Below are 24,893 nucleotides of genomic sequence, written 5' to 3'. Positions count from 1 at the left end.
ATATTTTTTCTACTTCATTACTAAACCATGAGATACCACCTGTGTGGAAGTCATCTATAATTGTACCTGTGCCAAAGGTTTCCAAACCGAAGGAAATGAATGACTATAGACCTGTTTCACTTACTTCCATTGTGTCTAAATGTTTAGAAAAATTGGTTAAAATGTTTCTTCTGAATGATCTTTGTAATAAGTTAGACCCTTTACAATTTGCTTACCAAAAGGGTAAAAGTGTAGACGATGCCATCCTAAATATTTTAAACTGTGTCTACAAACATCTGGACTTACCGAACACTTATGTAAGATTGCTCTTTATGGATTTCTCATCAGCTTTTAACACTATACAACTTCATTTACTCATTGAAAAGATGAAAGCGTTGCAGATTAGTGCATACATAATATTATGGGCTAATTAATTTTTGACCCAGAGAGCTAAGAGGGTTAGGGTAAACAATGTTATATCTAATGAACGCATAGTTAACACAGGGGCGCCCCAGGGGGCTGTGACATCGCCATTGTGGTTCATTTTGTACACCAATGATTTTCAGTCCGATAGTTCTTGTTTCTCCTTCACAAAATTCGCTGATGATGCGGCTCTTCTTGCCCTGCTCTCAGAGAGCTCAGACGTAAATGAGTATTTCAAAGAATTAGAACACATTGAAGAATACTGTAAAGATAATTTTTTATTATTAAATGTAAAAAAAACAAAGAAATGATAATCGATTTTCGTAGGGACAAGAAGGAAAATGATAGTTTCTGTAACTGGAGAGACTATTGAAATTAAGCAAACCTTTAAATACCTTGGTACTATCCTAGACAATAAACTAAATTTTACTGCAAATACTGATTATATCAGCAAAAAAGGGTAGCAAAGATTACGACTACTAAGAAAACTGTCCTCGTTTAATGTTAGCGAAAAGGCCTTGGCTATGTTTTATCACGCTCACATCTGCAATATTTTAAGTTTCAATATCACTGCCTGGTATGGCAATCTGAGCATTAAAAATAAAAATAAACTTAATTTTGGGCAGTTGTTTGAGACAAACATCTATAAAAAAGCTAACAAGATCCTCGAAATAAAGAATCACCCTTTGTGTCAGGATTTTGTGATTTTACCATCACAAAAGAGATACAAGACACCGATAGCAAAGACAAACAGACACAAACACTCTTTTGTTCCCCTGGCAATCAAATCATTAAATAAGAACAATCTGGTATAAACTTTGTCACATGTAAATTATGAGTGAGTCTGGTGTGAATGTACACTTTGGTTTCTTATAGTTATAATGTTTTTTGTTTGGTGTAATGCACAAATTGTAAGACAAATTTCCTTACGGATAATAAAGATTATTATTATTATTAAAAAACTGCCATCTGTTTTGGAAAAGCAGAACAAAAATACTGGAACTTATCTAAAATGGACATGTGCAGTCCCTAAACGTCGTTTTTAGCCCCAAACATAAAAACAAATAAATTACAAACAAAAAAGTGACACGTTCAATGAAGGAAAATTTGATGGGGTGTCCCTTATATAAAAAGAGCCTCCTCTAGAATCTAGATGTCTAAATCTAATATTCCGATTCGTACAGTAGATTCTTATATCTGAACACTGCGCAATTTTCGTGCTTTCTTCTTCAGTGCACACTGAGCACCATCAGTGAACACCACTATGTAATTGCTAATAAATTATTTCTCTGTGTTAATGAAAAATTATTTAGATTGTATTAAAAGAAGAAGATTCACTTCTGCAATATGTATTTATAGTAGGTAATTTGACATCCTTACTCTACTGACCTATAAACTGCTAGACTAGCATGGCTAGACTTCCAAACCCATGGTGTTAGTGATTGATTGTTGTTTTTACATTTGCTTCATTTTTTAAAAACCCTTGTGCTAATCTTAAATGAGGATTCCTAAGCTTTTGAATGATACCACATTGTCAACAAATGAAAGTTGTGTTTATTTAGAAAATTTACAGTTAAGTCATAGGTAAGAATGATTTTACATTTAATATCATTTTTAAGCAAGCTTTGTATTTTTTTATATTGAATTTAGACCTAGATTCTAGATTTATGCTTAAAGTTTGTTATAATTTCATTATTTTTTTAATGACATTTTGTCTTCCAAAATTAAAAAAAACTTCCCCTAACATGTTATAAATGATGCCAAATTATGCTATTTTTCTAAATGGGTAAGTGGAAAAATTATAACTAACTACCATAACAATCTATGACTATAGTCTATAGTATAGTATTAAATCAATATTTCTATTATAGAGTAGTGTTAGAAATCTTTCTTTTCTATACTTAGGTACACAAAATATGAAAGGAAATCAGCTTATTAAGGCAAGTTTGGGCCCATCCTGACAATGTTAAATGAAGTCACTCCATGATGTAGCGACATTTGGCACCAGACATTAGTAATTCTCGTTGATAATAAATGATTTATGCATTGTTTAACAGCTTATCTTTGATCAACCTAGTGGAGAGAATGCTATCAAGGTGTTATTTTACATTATATTTATAAATATTATAAAGCTGGGGAAGTTTCTACCATATGGCATTCTAGAAAAAGGATCCAAGTCAATTTTCAAACAAACATTGTGAATCAATGTTAGCTGCATGTGAGGTGAAATAATAAAATTAAAAACCATATAATGGGGTAGATGTGTTCCAAATTTCAAGTTTCTATCTATTATGGTTATAAAGTTATGATGAGATAAAGACGAAAATTCATTTTTTTCGATCACAGTTTTCTGTACATTTTCTATAGGATAGTCCATTTTCCTACACATAAAACGCCGTAAAACGGCATAACTTTTATCCTATAAGGCTATATAACATAGAAAGATAAATTTGGTATCATTGTTAAACTCTCAGCAAGCTCTACAGTCTACATAACTAGATAGTTTCTGTTGTTATATTTATTTAGAATTTTTTTGTCAAAGTACCTATTTATAGTCTATTGCCTTTCTCTCTCTCGTCTCTGTGTATATATATTGTGTATATATATATATATATATATATATATATATATATATATATATATATATATATATATATATATATATCGTTTATATTACTTTATATATTGTATTTATTTATATTTATATACCTATATGATCTATGTGTAGAAACAGACAGAAATAAATATATATAAATATATATATATATAAATAGATCTTTTTTTTTTTTATCTGATAAACATGATATTTTCAACTAGGCTACATAGTAGTTTTAATACATGTAGGCCTATGGCTATGGCTATTCTGCCTATTCTCTCTCTTTAGAGTTTAGAGTCTTTCTTTTAATGAGGTGTGTCTTACTTATATAAGAACTACTATAGATAGTTCCTGAAAGTCTGTGTTCAGATAATTATAAGAATTTGAAAGAATCTACTAAATTTCAAAGGTTGTCATGGCCAGGGGTGTCAATGGGGTTAAGCTCCCATTGTCTATAAAATACTCCTAATGGCATGTGTCTCAAATAGCCTCTCTGACAACTAAGTCCAGCACCTGGCCTGCTCGTGTGGCTTAGATATTAAGCCCGGCGAAACTGCCCTTACTAACAGGTGAAGGTGGATACCTGGCGCCACAAAACCGGGAGCTTCGGGCAGATGGAGCTCATCAGCCTAGTAAGGAGAGGGGTACTCTGACTTCAAAACCCCGCTGCCTTGCGGTACTAAGGCTTCAGGAGACAACCTCGAGGAGAAATCAGGAGTGAAGCCCCTTAGGCGTTGGGAGTATCAGCTATGAAATTCCCTCAGGCAGCTTCTGCAACTGAGTTGGTGCCAAATTTAATGCGATGCGTTCCTTTGGATCATATCAGCAAGATCGAGAGAGGGATCATGACGCATGGGCCACCCATGACCCCTTTATCCAAGGCAGAGGAATGCGCCCGGAGAGGAAACTCTGGTGCTGCTACAAAGCAGCTAAAACTTAAACAACACGGGAGACAACAGTTACTAAAATACTAAATATTATAGGTCTATCATAGTCTATGGACTATAGCCTACTATAGGTAACTTATAATTATAGATCTAATTCTAATCTAGATCTATATTAGTATATTGACTAAGTCTAAGTCTAACTTATAACACTACCGTGACTACTAGATCTACTACGTTTACCATTTTTGATTTTAGGCGTTTACCTTTGCAAGCACTTATTAAAAAATATCCAAAAGGTGTTATGTCACTAAAGGATAAATCAACAACAGGGCGTGTGTGGCCACTGCAAGTCAGTGGTGTTTGTCGGAGGCCTGCCATTAGATCTAGTCTATAATGATAGTTTTTATATTCTAAGATTCTATTCTAGAATCTAGACCTTTATTATAGAGAGATCTAGTCAAGAGTATATGTCGATCCGTCAACTGACGGAACAGGAAGTTGTGATTTTACCTAAACAACGTGGGTATTCGATTTTTATTTCTTTATTATTATTATAATGTTTGAAACGAATTAGTATTACTATTATTTTAATGTAAATGCCTATACGTATGTTGTTAAGTTGTTTGTATGGGGGTCACAACAATTGTTCACCGACAAATCGTTCACGACAAATGTTTTACACGACATATGGCTCACTTATACATAAACAATGTAATATCTAAAGATAACAACAAAAACCTATGGTCATACATTAAGTCTAAGAAAATGGAAACAACAGGCGTAGCGCCATTAAAAGATGAACATAACATAATACATAATGATAATGAAACTAAAGCAAACATTCTAAACAAATACTTTGCATCAGCATTCTCAGCCCCAGGAGACAAAGACATATTACTGAATTTGAACCAAGTAGACAACATAGAAGATATAGTAGTTCAAATAAATGGAATTCAAAAACTATTAGCCAACACCAAACCAAATAAAGCTTCTGGACCTGATGGTATTCCAGCTAGATTACTCAAAGAACTAAGTAATGAGCTAGCCCCAGTGTTCAAAATACTCTTTCAGGCTTCACTTAACCAGGGCAGAGTACCAAAGGACTGGAAAGAAGCTAATGTCACCCCCCTATTTAAAAAAGGAGAAAAATCTGACCCAGGAAACTACAGACCAGTACAGTATCACTTACCAGCATCACATGTAAAATCCTAGAACACATAATATGTAGCAACATCATAAACCACTTAGACAAACATAATGTCCTCACACCATACCAACATGGCTTTAGGAAATATAGATCATGTGAAACACAACTAATAGGACTAATTGATGATTTTTCAAAAGGTTTAGATAATAGTGAACAAATAGATGCTATCTTACTAGATTTTTCTAAGGCTTTTGACAAAGTTCACCACCGTAGTTTGCTTAAAAAATTAAAATATTTCGGCATTAATGGTCCACTGCATCAGTGGATTAAAGACTTTCTGATAGGGAGAGAACAAACTGTAATAATAAATGGCTCTAAATCAACACCGATAACAGTAAACTCAGGTGTACCTCAAGGAACAGTCTTGGGTCCACTACTATTTTTAATTTACATAAATGATTTACCAAATTGCATTACTTCAGGAACAAAAGTCAGATTATTTGCAGACGATTGCATAATATATAGAACAATAAAAACAACACAAGACACAGATATTTTACAAAGAGAATTAGATGAATTACAGAAATGGGAATCAAATTGGAGCATGTCTTTCCACCCAGAAAAATGTCAGTTGTTAATTAAGAGTAACAAAAAAACTAAAACAAATTAATTCCACTTATCTTATTCATGGCAAACCAGTAACACAGACTAAAAACGCAAAATACCTAGGTGTTATAATAAATGAAAAACTGTCATGGAATCCACATATTGATGAAACTACAAAAAAATCAAACAAAGCATTAGGATTTATTAAAAGAAATTTCTATAAATCAAATAAGAACATAAAACTAAAATGTTATTTAACCTTGGTTAGGCCAATAATAGAATATGCATCCTCTGTTTGGGACCCCTCAACTCAAGAAAACATTAAGAAACTAGAACAGACACAAAATAGAGCAGTGCGATTCATAACAAACGAATATTCACATTTGACTAGAGTCACACCTTTAGTAAAATCACTAAATTTAGAAAGCCTTCAGGACAGAAGGCTCAAAAGTAAAGTAGCAATAATACATAAAACACTGAACTATAATCTTCAAATACAAAAACAAAATTTAATAAAATACTCTGAAAGACACAAAGATAAAGGCACATTCCTCGTCCCATATGCTAGGACAAATTTGTACAAATACTCCTTCTTCCCTAGTGCTATTAGAGCATGGAATGGGTTGCCTGAGCTAGCCAGGAAAACCAGTGACTTGGCAGAATTTAAGTCATTGGTTAATATGCATGACTAAATGCATGACGCGTAGGACGTAATCATCTTCTTTTTTGAAGTAACGTCTGTATTATATAAGATAAGAAGATAAGATTATAATTGGTTTACAAATACGTCTGGCCAAAGGAAGCAATGTCCTGCAGTGGTAGTTTTTATTTTTAAAAAATCCGCCAGCGCCCCCCTCTAAGAAAAACACTTAAAAAGAAGCGCGAGAAAGCAAATTTGAACAAAATGTCATTTATTTATTAATTTCTATGCTGTCAATAACACTTATTCCGCATGGTAGACGACCGCACGCAAAAAGGCGATCTTCTTTGGCGACCTTGAGAAGGACGGCGTTACAGAGGTTCCCTCCGTAAGTGCTATAAAGATCCACTCAGGCGCTATTTAGCCCTCACTGGCATAGAGGATAGTACCTGGCAGCAGTGGCGTCACTATGCACGTGCGGGAGGTGTGGTCCGCACCGGATGACACCCAAGAGGAAAAGAAATGTACTTTGGAAAAAGCAGACAACTTAGACAAAAAGGGGGGGTATGACAAATGTGGAAGGGACGAAGCCTTTTAAATTATTTTTCAAGGGTAAAATTTATGTGAGCTGGCGCTTCTAGATCTAATTTTTATCTATTTTTATCTTTATTTTAATTTGTAATTTATATAGGCCAGGGCTATGATGTTTGTAATTTAGTGTCTTTTTAGTTTATATAGTTCAGTGCTGAGTATTTTGTAGTCTCCGCTATTTATAACTTTCTGCTAGTTTTAGTCTTTTTCTGTTATTTGTGTTTTCCTAGTAGAGGAAAAGTAGTTTTTAAAATAGCTAACTAGTCTTAGAGCTGTGGATGTTCTTTCCTATTTTTTTTTGTCCCTGGTTAGTTCTGCTTATTTTTGTCTTTGACATTAGTGTTGGATTGGTTGTTATTTTTTTATTTCAGTTTATGTGCAGGTCTGTAAATGGTATAGAGCCTCCATATGAGTTTAGAATAGAAATAACTTTTTATCTTCCTTTTTGTATTTTTGTAAAATTAAATTTTAATATTCTCTTTTTAATGCTGTTTAATTTGGTATATAATGTTGTGTAGTCCGTGTCTTTAGTAATTTGCTAGATTTTATTATAGCGTACGGCTAGGTACAAATTAGGGAAATCAGTAGGCCTATTTTTAACCTTAACCCAATGTCTTCGATTTTGAAGATTAAGGATGAGTGCATTACGTGTTTCACATGACTACGCCCAGTTACGACCAGCATATTTTCCCGCATTTTCTTTCCGTCTAAAATGTTTGACTCGCAGCTCTCCAACAGTCTCTCAGATGTCATATGCTGGCAGTTACTTTCCTCTGTGCCAGTGAAGGTGAAATGACGCTTCAATTGATCTTAACAGCGCTTAGGCCTATACGGCTTATAAGGGGGGGATGGGGGATGACCTCTGTTTTGCCGTCTTCCTTTTTTAAACTGTTAACCTCTTGTTACTAATTAATGATATTAATATGTGTATAAATGTTTAAAAGATCAGAATTCATTTTCACAGGGTTCCCCCACCATTCTGAGATTAGGATTTCAGGAGATTTCCAAGAGTTTTCCAGGAGAAAATATTCGTGCTCAGGAGCGGAAAAAATGCGAACTATATATTTAGTAATAAATATAATAATTATCATATTGTTACGAATCTCACTATCCAGGCTCTCTGCAAACTGCACCATACACCACGAACTTAAAGAACTTGACAACTCAGGGCTCCAAAGTAACTAACACTTTAATAGTTGAATAAATAACAGCCAATACTGTACAATTGGCAACATGTACACTGTACAAATATCTCTCCGATAACACCGTACCGCCGTATCAACTCTTGCACTGGCCTCTCCATCTCGTTCCGGGCGTGCACTGGGTTCAACAGTTCAGGACTGACTTCACACACTAGGCTCGTTGTGTCGGACTCGATCGCAGACCAACTCAACTGTACTTGACAGTACTCCGCACTGAACTGTCGTAATGCTCCGTACAGAATCACACCATTGAACTGTGCTGTGGTCGACCGTGTTCTGAACCCCTGTCGTGAACCTTCTTGACTGCAACACCTCCGCACTTTATATAGGGTCCCTGCTGGCCTTCTAGAACCGGGCAGAACGTCGCTGGACCATTCTGGGTGGTCAGATGACTACAACCCTTGTGACGCTCCTGAGCTCTGTTCACGACGTCGATCCTTCCCGAACCATCATGTTGACACTTGTCTCGGCTGACTGTCATAACTCGTCACGGTTGACCGCTTGTCTAGCGCTGGCCTGGGGCGATTTGCGTCGGCTGACTCATGACCTCCGTGACGACAGGGGATGGGAGCTGGCAGGGTTTGAACCAGAAACATCGATAAATCCAAATGACAGTCCAGCGCGCAAACCACAAGACCAGGCAGCCATCCTGCGACTTCATGAGACTTTACTCTTTTTTTAATGCACTCTCTACTCTTTCATGTGTAGTAGCTAGTCCACAATACTTCATCGTCTTCAAAATGTTAACGACAGATCTGAAAGTTAAATAAAGTTTACTATTAATATTTTTTTAATGAAATGCAAACTAAATAAATATATATATATAATATAATAATATCAAACATTTACTAGAATAATTAATGATAGAATCATTATTAAATTAATAGATTTACATAGTTCTAGCCTATAATAGTATTTACTTCCTAGCAATGGCCTCTTTTTATAGTCTTGTTGATCATCAAAAGCATAAAAAATTTAATTTATTTATAATACTAATATTATATACTAGATGCTAGTAATAATTATTACTTACTTTAGAGTATTCCTTTATAGTATGTAATACTTCAATACTGTCCATGATACTTCGTCTTGAAAATGTTAATGCGAGATCTGAAAGTTTAATAAAGTTTACAATTAATATTTTTGAAATGAAATGCAAACTGTATAAAATATAAAATAAAATGTATATATTATATATAACATCTAACATTTACTAGAATAATTTGGTACTACAGGGGTATAAAATATGACAGATCTAATAGTAACTGCCTAACAGTCTAATAGAATGAGTCTATGTAACTATAGAATACTAGTAATAGACTACTATAGATTATGATCTGTACTTCTATTAGTTATATATATATTATTATTATATTATATATATTATTCTATATAAAATGTATATCTATCTAATATAAATCTATAAGTTACTACCTGTCTATTTGTACTTCTATATACGGACTATGGTCTATGCCTACTGTCACGTACACAGTATCTATATTTAGCTCGTCAACGACCTCGGGTAATTCCATCACGCGAAGGGCTACGTGTTCAGAGTGGGTATGATTGGCTTTGAAATATTGTTTGTTGTACATTGAGCTGCATTTATTGGTTGGTCTTGCAGAGTAGAGTTGTTGAGCACGTGATCCCGCTCTAGTGCCCGGGCAAGATCCAAAATCGCATCAGTCTTGTTTTGGAACGTGTTAGTGATAACATCAATTTTGTATTTGTGAGCTGGCGCTCCTAGATCTAATTATCCCTAATAATCCCCTTGTTGCTTTTCTATACTATGTCTATTTGTTAATGTTTCTAAAAGTATTTCCATTAATATTATAATGATTATTTATAATATATTTTTTATGTTTGTTTATATTTGTAATTGCAGGCTATAATTCCTGTCTGCTGTAGTTCTGCTTTACTGCTGCTAGTAGCTTACCGTTTAGTGTTGGGGTAATTTAGGTTAATTGAGTGGTTTATTGTTTTGTAGTGGGTATATTTGTTTTATTACTGGTTTTTTTTTTGTGTCAATGTAAATAAAGTGTATATATATATTTTGTTTTATAAATTTAGTTGGATGTTTCTTTTAGTTAGCTAGATTAGTTTAGTTTAGTTTAATTGTGCTGTCTGATTGCTTAGGCTACTCTAGCCCCTTGGTCGCAGACCGAGGTGCACAGATTGGGCCCACCCAGTAGAGCTACCCCTTGCCTACTGTTATAATGAATAAATGCTGAGCAGCAGATAATAACACAAAAAGGCCCCACTCAGTTAGCGCCACCCTGACCTGCTCACATATTAGAACTCAGTTATATTATTGTGTAGATCAGTTATTCTATTCAAGTACATTTAACCACTGTAATTATTGTGAAGAGCTTTTTCAAGTTATGAATTAAAGTAATTGTTTTAGACGAAGAGAAGTTTCTTTATTGAATATAGTAATATACTTGGATTGACTTAGCGATTGGCGACTTCTAGATGATCCTCTTATCAACTGGCAACATTCTGAATGATCGTATTATCAACTAGATCTAGCTACTTCTATACGATCATCTTGTTAAAAGAAGATTTCAAGATCCTCGGCAATCACGATCAATGATAGTGTGATACAGATCAAGATAATCTATAATATTCTATAACGTGACATCCATGATACTGATAGCATCTTTATAGATCTTGACATCTGACATCCACAATTGATGAACGTGATACCTACTATAAAAAAAAATGCTATTTGTATATAAACTAGATCTAGACTCTATAATTATTGACAGAATTGTTATTAAATTAATAGATTTACAATTAGATCTACATCGTCCTAGTCTAATTTGTAAAGAAATTAATCTAGATCTAGATCAAGTATTCAATGCCTAGGCTAGGCCTAGCCCCAGGGCGCCTAGGCCCTAGGCTAGATAGTAGATCTACCCATTTTGACTTTATATAATGATTATCATGTTATTCATCAAAAGCATAAAAGTCAATTAATTATGTATAATATTAATAGGAATGCTGGATCTAGAAATATTTAGAGTACTCCTTTATGGTACGTAGATCTATCCTTCTACTAACTTTACTAAGCCAAAGGTACTATTACCGCTGGCCATTTTTCTTTCTAAGCCATCATAATCATTCATCTTTTGGTAATCGGAAAGCATCTGCTAGATCTAGATCCTTTACAAAACGAGACATTTGTTCACCATTGTAGAGTTTTAATCCATGATGAATGTTTTGAAAAGTCTAAATCATATTTAGACGAAGATTCTATTTGTTTCAAAAGAAATCATTCTATCTATGTACACAGCAACACAGTGGTTTCGCACGCATCATCAGTGACGCATAACATTGGCCTCTGACGAGTGATGACGTAGGCCGCGATCTGGTCAGAGCTAAGGCTTTCAATGTCGAAGGCGCCGCTTTGGGTCAATCAGCGCGCGTGTTTGTGTGTGTGTGGGGGGGGGGGGGTAGATCGAGTTGAGGGTTCTTAAAAAAAATTGTCGCAGTAACGAGAGTTTATGAAATGGAGAGTAAAACGACGTGGATTAGCCTATAGGGAGGAGGTGTTTTAGCTGGCGGCCGCCATATTTAAATTATGATCATCTCCTAGGCAGCCAATTGTTGCCAGATGGATTTTGTTGGTTAAAACATGGAACTATACTAATGGAACACCAGCTTCGAGTTTTTTACAAAGCCAAAGAGAGTGGAAGTGCCGTCGCGCATCATTTTCGCGCATGGTGCAATGTGGAGAAATCCATGATGATGCCAAAGAAGAGATTTACTCCGTCAGTCCCTTGCAATGGGTGTAAAACTTTCGTACGCTCTATTTGATTAGATGTGTAAAAACTTCATCCATTTTCTGACTATCTGATATAATAGATAAAATTTTCCCGAATAAGAGATCGTCACAAAAGTTATTTTTTTCGACCACCCTATAAAATGCCACATTTTTTCAAAAAAATAGAATCTAAATTCCGAAAATACAATCTTTCAGTGTTTCTGTGTTTGGTTTATTTACACTAAATCTGGATGAAGACCGGTCTACCGTTCCTCTAAATGCGTATATTTGTTACGATATAACTAAATTGCACGAAATAAAAATAAAAATAGGAGGCCTAATACAGTTTTGACACTCCAAGCTACGCATTTCTAATCGTTTTTTTTTATTATTATTATCGAAAGGACTAGGCTATAGGCATACACGTCTCGTGGGAAACAGAAAAAGTTCATCTCGGTAATATTGTAGCCTAAATAAAATGACAAAAAAAAAAAAACTATAGCCTAATCTAAAATGAAATAGATCTAGAGCTAGATTTTCTTGGACGAATGATACAAAATAAGTATAAATAATAAGTCATAGTCATGTGAATCTGATAGATCTAAAACAAATAAGGATAGTCATTCATTAATTAATTATTAGAATTACTTGACTACCAACTGGGTATTTTTATTGCCAAAATACAATGTATTTTATGTGCATTTATTAAAAACAACAACCAAAAATTAAGCGTTCGACGCAACTAGATCTAATATTAATAGTATAAATTCTGGTTCTAGATCCAGAAAGCTACTTCTCTAATTCAGTTTTCTAGTTTAATTCTAGTTAGATCTAGATGTCTAGACCAGTAGATCTAAATCTAGCCAGGGTTTTTGTCATGGAATAGATCTATACACCTGCATCCGCCTACTGATCACGATATGACAGATACTATTCCTCTCTACTTCTATATAATATAGATCTTCATCTAGTAATCTAGTAAATCACAGTAAAACTCAATGTGTACTTCCGACTTTAGCTCAACAAGTCTACTCCAAAGTATACTAGTAAAGTTACAAAGTGTAAAGGATCATTATATATTCAAATAAAAAATTTATAAGCCTAAATGAATCGAATAATCAGTCACTAATTTGACTAATCTAAATTGTTATTTTTTAAATGGCAAGAGTTACTGATGACTTCTGACTTGTACACGAGTTGCAGAGATTCTAGCTTTTATTTTGATGACATGTTACGATATATCAATGATATTTAGATAAACGCAAGTACCTAGAGGAACAGAGAGAAGGACCATTTAATATAAGGCAAAGAAGTAAGATGTTTAAAATCCATCAAACTCACAGAGGACTTGTGTCATTTGTGACGGCATTTCATGCATTTACAGAAGCTACAAACTATGCTACAAAAATGATAGGCTTGTCTTTGATTCCTAAGACTTATGAGGAATGCTATGTTTCCAGAGGCTACTCAGCCCCAGCTGTGACCTACATATTATGCCACACTGAGCACAGGCATAACCATTGTCCACCTGTGGTAGAATCAGTTTTTTTTTTTTTTTTTTTTTGCCGTCTACCCTCGGCAATTAATTTTCATTGGTGTATACCACACCTTTGTAAGTGACCTCCAGCTGTCTCGTTCTGAAGCTGTATGCAACCAGGTGCTCTCTTATTCTATGTCAGTTAAAGTAAGTTGGCGCCTAAGCTTGTCTTTAAAGCATTTCTGTGGTACCTCTTTACGTGCATATGACATGTTAGGCAAATGGTTTAGCCTATCGGAATGCCATTCTGGAAAGTATAGGTGCTTAAAATGAAACTTCAAATATCTGGACTTCCAGTTACCAAGAAAATAAGCTTAGGTTTCAAAGAGACGACACTGGCATTTCAGCTAAGACGATCAGTAAAATTAATAGCAACTTTAATTGCAGTCCACCAAACAAGATAAAAAAAACAAGTGTGGCTTCAATAGCATTGATGATATTTATTTTACTTTTATCTCATTTACTAGTATTACTATTTCATTGACTAAGGTTTTTTATTGTCAAATAGGCATAAGTACATCTACTAGTTCCTGCAATTTGATGAAAAATAATAATTAAATTGTGTAAAGTCTATATACAAATGTTTATAAGAGATCACAGCTTAGCTTAATTTACTTAATATTTTAAAACTATGATTTTGTGTTCTGACTCTACTCTAAATAAATTATATTTTATTTTAAGAATGCAAAGTTGGAAATTCTGTTCTGATGAAAAACAATTATTAAACTAAAGTAGATGTTTATGCTTCTTTTGTATTTATTTTTAAATTATTTATTCATTAAAAATTAATTGCTCATTAACATTTACTTGAAGTAAAGATCAAAAACACAAATTCAATACATGATCAGCTCCCAATTCACGCAGATCACAGCCCATCACTTAAATGTATTTACTGTCAATTCTACAGACTATTCATTTCAAAATGTTGCTTTAAATTGTTATGACACAATCAAAGTACTGGTACCTCACATTGATGTAGGCCTAAAGCAGCTGAAATAATGACAAATTTTCATTCACTAACTTGTACTGTCATTTATTATCAGACGTGTTAAAACTAATGACCTGTATATATATAATTGATTAAGCAGGAGCATCAACAAATCTTGAACAATAATTGTCTACAGAAAAACTTTATTCTTATCCAAACAATATACATTTACAATGTATTTAAACAAGTTAATTTATACAAATCTGTATGGCCTAAAGATTATAGTGTATTTTGAGCATTGTGTAAATACCAAGTTACATTATTACATGAAAATAGTGTACTCATTTTTTAAATATTCTGGGTAATAAAAATTAACAACTAATATGATACAATAAAATTGAAGCATTAGTCAAATAAAAAAAAATTCACTAAGATCTATGTGAACTCTATGCTTGAAAAAAATCATTTTGAAATTAATTTTTAAAAAAATAATTATGGTTCTTTAGTCAATGGAATGATAGCAGCAATTATTTAACAATTTCATGATTATCCATTAATCTCAATATACTTATAACTGAAAAATAATTCATAAGGTTTAGATACAACCATTTGAAATAATGATTATAATTTTTTTCTTAATTTGCTTAATTCAAATCTAATATAAACAAGATTTCCTCTGTCAAGAAACTTATGAGGGAACAACATGCATGTTCTTATCAGTAAGTTTTGCAAAGGGAATTAAGAATATATGATGTTGCTTTTTTTTGCCAACATTTTAAACCTTCGCACCAGGTTTTAGTTTTAAGGGGAATGCACCATATTTTATATGTTTACTTTTGATAGATTCTTATTTTAATTTTAAAAAAGTAAAATTTCCCTTGCATATCTTGCAATCTATGGGGCAGATGATATAAAGTTTATCAGTTTCTGTGCCCCATGGTTAGCGAGGGTGTCATGTACCCAGCACAACAACCAACCACCTTTTGAAAAAAAATCCCATTTCAGACCTCACAACCTATAGGGTAGATGATGTTAAGGTCATTTGATTCTTTGGCCAGTGCATCATGTGGCCAGCACAACAACCAACCATCTTTACTTTCCAAAACAAAATTCAGCTACCCATTAGAGTTAGGTGGACTCAGGGGCACCCAAAAATCTAAAAAATTTAAATCTGAGTCTTCACAGAGATTCAAACCCATGACTTAACCATTCAGCCATGGATCCCCAAACTGCATTTACTTATTCCTTACTATTGCCATGTATCCCTAGCCTTTTGAATTCTGACATTGAAAATCCCAGTCTTAATCGAACCTAGGAACCCTCAGTTCAGAAGCCAAGTGTTTTACCACTCATTCACTGCACTCCCTATTGTTTTAATGGGGCTCAGATTAATAGTTTTCAAGTACAATATCAAACAGATTTAAAGAAATACTTAATCCAAACCTGTTGGCTGAATGACAGGATATACATAAATATGTATAGAGCTTACAGCATAATATATATATCTTAAATTAAAATTGGTCCAAGACTTTTATTTTGCAACATGATGGGATTTTCCTTTCTGGTGGTGCTATGCAGGAGTCCAAGAATCTCATCTTTTCTCATAACAGAAAGTTATCTAGTTATAAAAATAAATAAAAGGATTTTTAAAAAATAAAAATATGTGTGACATATGTGTTGACCATGCTAAACATATATATGTAATTAAGTATAATTATATAATTTTGCCATTCTAAAAATAGTCTGCACCTAAAAGGAGCTACTGTGTTAATGTGTAGACATGGCCCTGACCTTAATAGTTATGAATTATTACTAAAGGTGAAGGCAGATATTCAGTTAATTTGATGGACATTGCACTCATCTAAAAGCAACTATAACATATATTATGATTTACATTTTCATGGAAAACTAGTTTTTCAAAAATACAAGTACTTCAGCTTATGAGAAAAGTGCATTGGGAAAAATTGCAGTACCTTACCTTTAAGAGGTGCAACGAATCATTGACTTGTCAGGAATGCATGCCTTTTTCTTACATTTCCAAACATAACTGTAATTATACAATTAAGCATAATGGCTAATTTCTTTTGAAAACATTAAAATTAAAAAATAATATTATTAAATTGAATACATTGTTGTATCAAACATACAAATTATCAGACATAATTTTGCCTAATTTCATCTAACAGTTTATTGTAAAGGAATGGCCTGCACAACAGCCAAGTATATTAGGCATTCATGAAAGATGAATTTGCTTAAGAGTGTTATAAAAAAAAAAACTAGAGAAAAATGTTAAATTCCATCCCTGATATTTGGATGTTGCTTGACCATGAAAATCACACTTCATAAAACATCTAAAATAAAAATTGTATAGTAGTACTTACAATAAATATTGAATGGATGCCAATATTATTAATGTCTGCCCAGAGAGTAGAAATAGTATAAGTATGATCCTTGAGCCATTCTGGTACATCATCAGAACTGGTTGGCATGGTTCTACTTGTTAATAACTGAAACATTACAAACATTTTTTTTTAATTTATAATTTATCACAGACTAGAATAGAAATGTTGCCAGGAAAAATACCAATGGTTTGAATGCACCTGATGATACTTTTGTAGCCTTAAAATGCACCAAAACTTCATTCATTAAATCTGATAAGAAACATATATGTATCACACAAGTCCAAGTTGATCAGAGTCAGAGTGTCATAGCAAATAATTAACTAGATATGTGAGTTTTATATTAAAGTGCTGAATTTCAGGGGATAGATCCAACTTGACACCACATCATTTATTATTTCATGAACTCATGGCCTGGGCATGGCGTGGAATGGGAACTATTATTTAATGTATGGGGTGTAGGCGAGGCATGGATTATAAATTGTCTTGTATAGATTAGATTGGGTAAAACTTCCCATCGAAGGTAACTTTTACTGATAGATCTGGATCAATTATAAATTTATGGGATCTAGGCCTGCATAATTTTATCTTTTATTTATATATTTTATGTACATAAATAACTAGTCTAGAATCTATAATTATATATCTTAATAATAATTTTTGTAGATGTCATATAATATCTAAAATATTAAGTATAGATCAGTAGATTTAGAATTTTAGCTAGTAAATATTTTTATATTCCAAATCTAAACTGGATCTATAATCTATATATTGTATATCTATCTAGAATTTAGATCAGTAGATTTAGTATTTTAGCTAGTAAAATACTTTTATATTCTAAATCTAAACTGGATCTAGATCTAATTATTCTAGAAGCTTAGATCTAGAAGACTAGTTGTCAAGATTTGACTACACTATGGCTAAGGCACTAGCTAAGTAGGCCTACTAGATAGATCAAGAGATAGAGTACTAATAATAATAGACTCTTGCCTCGTTGGGCCTCTCAAATCAGCTACAGACTTTAGAGACAATTTAGGAAGGTGAATTTCGATCCAATTCCAAGATCTACAAACTACAAGTTAGAGTCTAGCTAGCTAGAGATGCTAGAACTACTCTAGAAGGCTGATCAATTAAAAATAAAATCAATCATTTCTAAAGTTTGTAAAATTATATTTTATAGATCTAATCTATCTATTTATAATATAGAAATCTGTCTACTATTTTAATATTTAAAATGACATGGCTGATGATATTAATTATTTTAATTGAGACATTGACATACAAAGAAACAAAATAATTAGATCTTATACTTATACTAACTCATAGACTCTAGTTATACTGTATTGCATTAAACCTTCGAGTTTACGTTCCACTATCTTGACTTGACTACACTTACATTGACTAAAATAAAAAGGGCACTATCACGGTGACTATGATTTGATTATTTATAGATCTAGAATACTAGTCTAGATTATTATCCTATGATTATTTATAGATCTAGAATACTAGTCTAGATTATTATCTATGATGATGATGATAATCAACTGGTAGAGCTAACTATAAGTATAATCAGTATAAACTATAATATAATCAATCATTTATAATCACTGCATTCGTTTCATTCACTGTCTGTATCAATAATCGTGTGATGTGAAAGTGAAGTCTAGATTTAGATTAGATAGATTATAAATCTACTTTCTACTATTAAAAAGTATTATTATAGATCTACATATCTACTAATATTAGTACAGGTACTAGATCTACAGTAACGGTAATAGGCGATATTATGCCGCCCACGCCTGATCCGGTTCTTTCTGTGGTCCTACCGTAGACCATAGGCTCATAAACCTACCCTCCAAAGCTGTACCATCGCAAATTAATATTAAGCCGAAAAAAAAATATTTAGTTTTTACGGTTCCTTATTATTGCTGTAATTGAGGCAACGGCATATTGTTATGATGTTCTGGAGAGGAAGTAAAGAAAAAAATGTCACTGAACTGTATATCGTTTGGAACACTATATTATAGTTTAGGATTAGTAGCATCAAAATAAAAGGTTTACTGCTAGGTTTAGTATTTAGGTTTAGGGATAGGGTTAGTGCTAGGTTTAGGGTTAAGGTTAGGGTTCACTAAACCTATTCTAAATCTAACCCTAATCCTAAATCTAACCCTAATACTAAACCTAACCCTAAACCCCTAAACTTATTCTAAACCAAACCCTAAACCCCTAAACTTATTCTAAACCAAACCCTAATTCTAACTCTAATTCTAAACCTAATCTTAAACCTAGCACTAAACCTAATTCTAAACCTAACCCTAATTCTAACCCTAACCCTAATTCTAAACCTAATTCTAAACCTAATCCTAACACTAACCCTAAACCTAATTCTAACCCTAATCTTAAACCTAACCCTAATTCTAACCCTAACCCTAAAGCTAGCACTAAATCTAAATTTTGATCATACTAAATTCCATCAAAATAATATATAGTTCAGTGATACTTGCTCTTAGTTTATTGTTTTTTAAACTTCTGGGATGGAGAGTTACATCCTCTTAAGAACGTAGTAAACAAAATGGCGTATTTTTTATTACAACAATGATAAAAGAACTTGAAAACTAAATATTTTATTTTCGGCTTAAAGACCAACTGAAGAGGTTTTGGGGTCAGACGCGGAAACCGGTGTTATACTTTTTTTTTAGATTCATAATGCTTAAAAAAACATACATACGAAATTTTAGACATATATTCTTTGTAATTATTTAGATATAATATAAGCAATTTAATGTGAGTTTTAGGGACTATTAAATTTCACAATCTCGAAGCCATTCGAGATCAGTATTTCCCAGACAACCAAGGTCGATGACGTAGTTTAAGGGAAATTAGGTCAAATTTTTCAGTTTATGGCTTAGCGTATTTCCCTATTCCTTTTTCAAGGAATGCTAGTTTCTAAAAACAAAGGCGACTAAAACACGCCAATTTATAAAAAGTGGATGTTAGAGTTGGGGAAATTAGGTCAAATCACGCAATTTATGGCTTTGCATGTTAGATCTACAGTTTGTCGGCTTATTCTTGATCTAGTCAAGCGAACAGCGTTTCACCCCACGCAGTACCGCGAGCCTCAGTTCACATTTTTCGTTTTAGTCAAGTTACGCAATTTATAGCTTATGTTACTGCTTCAGGCTTATAATATTCTAGTTCTAGATCTACTGCTTTTGATCAAGAGCAGAGTTCTTTTCTCAGATCATTAATGATGTACGAAGTAGACCTAAATTTAGATCTAAATCCAATTAGATGAAGTCTAGATCTAGTAGTAGTATTGGATATTTAGAGATAAGACCTATCTATTTAGACTGATCCGATCGAGGTGCTGGGCCTAGATCTAGAAAAACAAAGTTTAAAATTATATACTCTATCTATACACTTAGTGATTATTAACCTATAGTCGTCCCTAAATAGGCCCAATATGGGAAAAAAACAATTATTACAATGTGAATGTTGAGCTCATTCAATGTAGTTATTGTAGTATACGATTATATTTAGTTTGAATCTAGAGTCACAACCCCGTACAACACTAGGCAAATAGCTTTAACTTAAACCTTAACTTAGACTTAAAAGTAGTCTGATTTAGATCTACTAGTAAAAAAAGTACTAGATCTAAATTTCTAAAAACTAATCTATAAGGCAAAAATTAGACCTAGATCTACCAATTCTATAATATTATTAATATATGAAATATGGATTTTATTACACTCTTATTTAAATATATTCGTACCGTATATTCGGGCCTATATACTTACATAGTTCTATAAATATATATCTAAAAATTTAAGAGTTTTCATTTATCTCACGCTTGACTCATTTGTTGATTGGAATAGAATCATTAGATTATTAGATAGTTAAGTTAGCAAGTTAATCTGTAACTGTAGGTAACAAAGTTTTAAATTGTGTTTAGACTATAAATGAAAGAGATTATCCTACTGGAGAAGGAGTTGTCGTTTTTTTCTTTTCTCTGGGAAGTCAGGGAAGTGGAAAATAAATTATAGTATCAATATAATGTTAAGTAATGCATATAGGCTACTGTTGATGTAATTATGCAACTCATTTTATTAAATTTTAGTAACTCAATTATTGCCAGTTAATCACTGAATATATATTTTTTTTTATTGTTATTAAAAAATGCAGAGCTATTCATAATTTAAAGTGTTTAATAAATAAGGCTGGCAGTCGAGTCGAAAGATTAATGAGAAATGCAGTATTTTCCATGGCTACGCAGCCCCAGCTGCTAACTAGATATTTTGCCGCGTCCAGCGAAGACATAACCATATTCAGCTGGTGGTCAATTGAAATGTTCTTTACGATGTCTTACCTCATCAGTGGATTTTCTTTTGGCCTCTAATATGTATTCCACGTTGCAATTTCTAATAAATAGCATCATTCGAAGAATGAGATCCAACTTATTTTTAAAAAATGTAACCCCTTTACAGATCAAGTCATCATTGCAATGGACATTCAGATCTGCATTAACATAAAAATGATCAAAATTTGAATAGGTTTCGAAACGCAGAAAGTTGTGTGGTTTGCATTCCGAACTGTCTTCTCTGTGGTCTCAGGTTCAAACATTGACCACTGCCATTAACTAACATCCTGCTGGAGTTTTGGGCTATGACTTAATAGTATTAAATCCTGATTCGAAACTTTGTCTAAACCTAGCAAGTGAAAAGGAACATACTAAAATAATGTTGTGTGTATAATGAAGAACTCTATTAAAATGTGATTTTGTATTTACATTTATTGGTATTTATTATATAAAATAAAATTGTAGAATGTTTCTGTGATTTGTTTCACAGGGAATATTGTATTTCCAAAATGATGAAAGATCCATCTAGTAAACTTGTCTGTATGCCACATGTCATATATGTTTTCTGTAAAATAGATTTTAAAAAATTTATTTATTAACATTTATACTTAATTATGTATACATATATAGAACTAGTGGTTATATATATATATATATATATATGTTATACTGATTATCTGATCTAACATCAACATCTAACTCTTATTGTTCTTAATAATAATAAATTACTCTACTCTAGGTCTAGGCAATCTAATATATATAAGACCAGGGCCGGTCTTAAGCCACTGCAACCTATGCGGTCGCAGTGGGCCCTGCACTTTCATAGGCTTCGTGCTAATTCTAGGTGTAATAGTTAAATTGCAATATATATATATATATATATATCGGTATATATAAAACCTGGAAATCTCATAAAAATCTCCTAAAAAATAGACAAAATTGTGGGTGTCATTCATTCTGAAAACGCTAATCCTACGCGCGATAAACGAAATAAGACATTGTCAGCTTTCATGTACTAAAATGTAATAATCAGGCAAAATTTCACTTTAATCAGAAGTTTCCGTACTTTATTTACTTTAATAGAGTGACTGGCATTTTAATATGCCATAGGTTGCAAAGTTCGTAAAGTAAAGTTAATTTGATCGTAATCTTGTACTTAGTAAAGATTTAATAAAATTCAAAGTCGAATTTTTTAAAAATACGAAATCTTAATTTTCACTTATTATCCTTATTCCCACCCAGACTAGGCCCCGCGCAATCAGTTTCACATAGGGCCCTGCAATCGTTAGGACCGGCCCTGTTTAAGTTTAAGACTTAAAGAAATGTCACATGTGTTTAGTAAAAATCTGTATTTTATATTACCAATATAATGATGACTTATTATTTTTTTAGATCTAAAGTTTAGCCTTATTAATAAGTATAGTAAGGGCTAGTAAAGAGTATAAATATATTCTATATAGATTTAGCTTAGGCTTTAGTCCTTGACTATTATAATATTATATTTATATCTATGAATAATCTTTATGCTATTGCTAGGACACTACTCACTAGGTCTTACTATTACAAACTATTACCAAAAAATGTTGGCGACTGGGCTTAGGCTTAACATAGAGGCTAGTCTAGATTACTCTAGATCTACTTAATTAGTTAAATCTACTAGTTTATAAACTATTAGTATTACTAGTACTACTAGTAAGTAGTATTACTACAATTAGTACAATAATACAAGTCAAGTATTTATAAACTCTAGATCTAGTGAGTGACTAGTAAAAGTGTTAGAAAAGAAGGCCTAGCTAGAATTAGAGATATAGAAAATAATATAGATAGATCTAACCATTTAGTTTTGTTATAACTATTAGACTTAGTATAGTCTAAGTATAGTATACCTAGACCTAGTCCTAGATGATCTACTAGTACTTGATGATACTAGAGACTACTACTAGAGTAGACTAGGTCTAGAGTCACTCTAGAGTCTAGATCTGAGTAGTAGATCTAATTCTAGTGCTAGTGATAATCTAGAAACTAGTCCTATTATTATAATCTATCTATAATTATATTAATTCAATAGTCTGCTCTAGAATATATTTTGAAAAAGTAGAAGAGTTCTCTTCATGGCATTTTGGTGCATCCCATGATAAGTATCATTTAAAATTGTTGGACAGCTAGATTTAGATAAATTTATCATCTGAATCGCTATCAATAACGTATCCAGCCATGTCTATTTTTATTTACATTTTCTCAGTCCATTACAATACGTCACTTCCGGTTTCGGCCATTGAAGCTGATTTTCAAATCTCGTTATTTTTTACACTTTCAAATTACTTTTTCTAATATAAATACGCTTTTCTAAAATCTCAAATTTTTAGGAACTAACTTTGATGTTATCTACTATCTAAATCAATCGCTATCTCAATTTCGAAAAAAACCTCTTCAGTTGGTCTTTAATATTAATTTGCGATGGTGCAGCTTTGGAGGGTAGGGTAATAGGCGATATTATGCCGCCCACGCCTGATCCGGTTCTTTCTGTGGTCTTACTGTAGACAATAAGCTCCTAAACCTACCCTTCAAAGCTGTACCATCGCAAATTAATATTAAGCCGAAAAAAAAAATTAGTTTTCAAGTTCTTTTATCATTGTTGTAATGAAAAATACGCCATTTTGTTTACTACGTTCTTAAGAGGATGTATAGGAAAGGCCCATCAGCGAAATGGCATATAAAGCGAACACCTCCCCGTAATTTTATCCATTCTAATTTATCTCGAAAGTAACTGCAGAACTAATAAATTGGTATTACAAAGGCTCCATTTTTCTACATTTTCCACATATTCACTTTCGTTTTCCCTCATACAATAAAACGTAGCTGAAGGTCAAAGTTGACATGTATGGAAATTTCATTCTCAAAACGTTTCCGGATAAACGAGAATAGGTCCGAACTTAAGGCGATTTTAAAGCATCAATAGACATCGGCCGAAAAAAAATTGCATATTGTACTTCTAAATAGATGAGGAAATAGTTAACTATAATAGCAAAGGCTATTTATTCCGTTGAAAAAAATATATTATGGGGTGTTCGCTCAAAATGACCTTTTTAACTGAAAACCTATTCAGCGAAAGCCCCTATAATAAGCTTAAAAAAGCCATTTAATGGTAATTTAGTGACTGATTTAATCTGTTTTTCTTTTTGTCTTATCTATTGTTATTGTTTGTAAATTGAAATATTAAAATAATAGGCCTATTTTTAACCTTAACCCAATGTCTTGGATTTCGAAGATTAAGGATGAGTGCATCACTACGTGTTTCACATGACTACGCCCAGTTGTGACCAGCATATTTTCCCGCATTTTCTTTCCGTCTAAAATGTTTGACTCGCAGCTCTCCAACAGTCTCTCAGATGTCATATGCTGGCAGTTACTTTCCTCTATGCCAGTGAGGGTGAAATGACGCTTCAGTTGATCTTAACAGCGCTTAGGCATATATGGCTTATACGGGGTGGGGTGGGGGGGATTTCTGTTTTGCCGTCCTCCTTTTTTTAACTAGCTGGTTAACCTCTTGTTACTAATTAATGATATTAATATGTGTATAAATATTTAAAAGATCACAATTCATTTTCACAGCGTTCCCCCACCATTCTGAGATTAGGATTTCAGGAGATTTCCAAGAGTTTTCCAGAAAATATTCGATTTCAGGAGCGGAAAAAAGACGAACTATATATTTAGTAATAAATATAAGAGTTATCATATAATATACATGTATAAAATTACAAGATCTCTCCTGAGCCTTTCGTCTCCATGTACGAAACCCAAGCTGTTGTAGATCTTGCCCCCATACATCATCAAT

The 24,893-nt window shown here is 32.8% G+C and overlaps 1 protein-coding gene and 2 long non-coding RNA genes across 5 annotated transcripts in view; all 3 read right to left on the bottom strand.

Moving 5' to 3' along the window:
• LOC106064690 (serine-threonine kinase receptor-associated protein-like) overlaps nucleotides 1-4,391 on the bottom strand; it is a 57,618-nt gene extending 53,227 nt beyond the window's left edge. Inside the window, exon 1 of the mRNA XM_056033737.1 lies at nucleotides 4,149-4,391. Coding sequence (XP_055889712.1) covers nucleotides 4,149-4,263 — 115 coding nt within the window. The 5' untranslated portion in view covers nucleotides 4,264-4,391. The remainder of the gene's footprint in view (nucleotides 1-4,148) is intronic.
• A 3,433-nt stretch (nucleotides 4,392-7,824) lies between these two features.
• Nucleotides 7,825-12,284, bottom strand: LOC129926950 (uncharacterized). The gene is made up of 2 exons (XR_008778665.1): nucleotides 9,105-12,284; nucleotides 7,825-8,826 (listed from the first exon to the last, which is right to left on the bottom strand). It is a non-coding gene; the product is annotated as an uncharacterized LOC129926950 (long non-coding RNA).
• Nucleotides 12,285-13,904: 1,620 nt separating this feature from the next.
• Nucleotides 13,905-23,521, bottom strand: LOC129926949 (uncharacterized). 3 transcript variants are annotated; one of them, XR_008778664.1, is made up of 4 exons: nucleotides 23,291-23,521; nucleotides 16,684-21,623; nucleotides 16,281-16,349; nucleotides 13,905-15,920 (listed from the first exon to the last, which is right to left on the bottom strand). It is a non-coding gene; the product is annotated as an uncharacterized LOC129926949 (long non-coding RNA). The 3 variants fall into 3 exon arrangements; XR_008778663.1 differs by having other exon boundaries at nucleotides 22,945-23,514; XR_008778662.1 differs by lacking the exon at nucleotides 23,291-23,521 and having other exon boundaries at nucleotides 13,917-15,920; nucleotides 16,684-16,809; nucleotides 18,022-18,743.
• Nucleotides 23,522-24,893: the final 1,372 nt, after the last annotated feature.

This window comes from Biomphalaria glabrata, chromosome 6, assembly GCF_947242115.1.
Source record: "Biomphalaria glabrata chromosome 6, xgBioGlab47.1, whole genome shotgun sequence".
Taxonomy (NCBI): Eukaryota; Metazoa; Mollusca; class Gastropoda; family Planorbidae; genus Biomphalaria; species Biomphalaria glabrata.
This window is presented reverse-complemented; position numbering and strand designations above follow the sequence as displayed.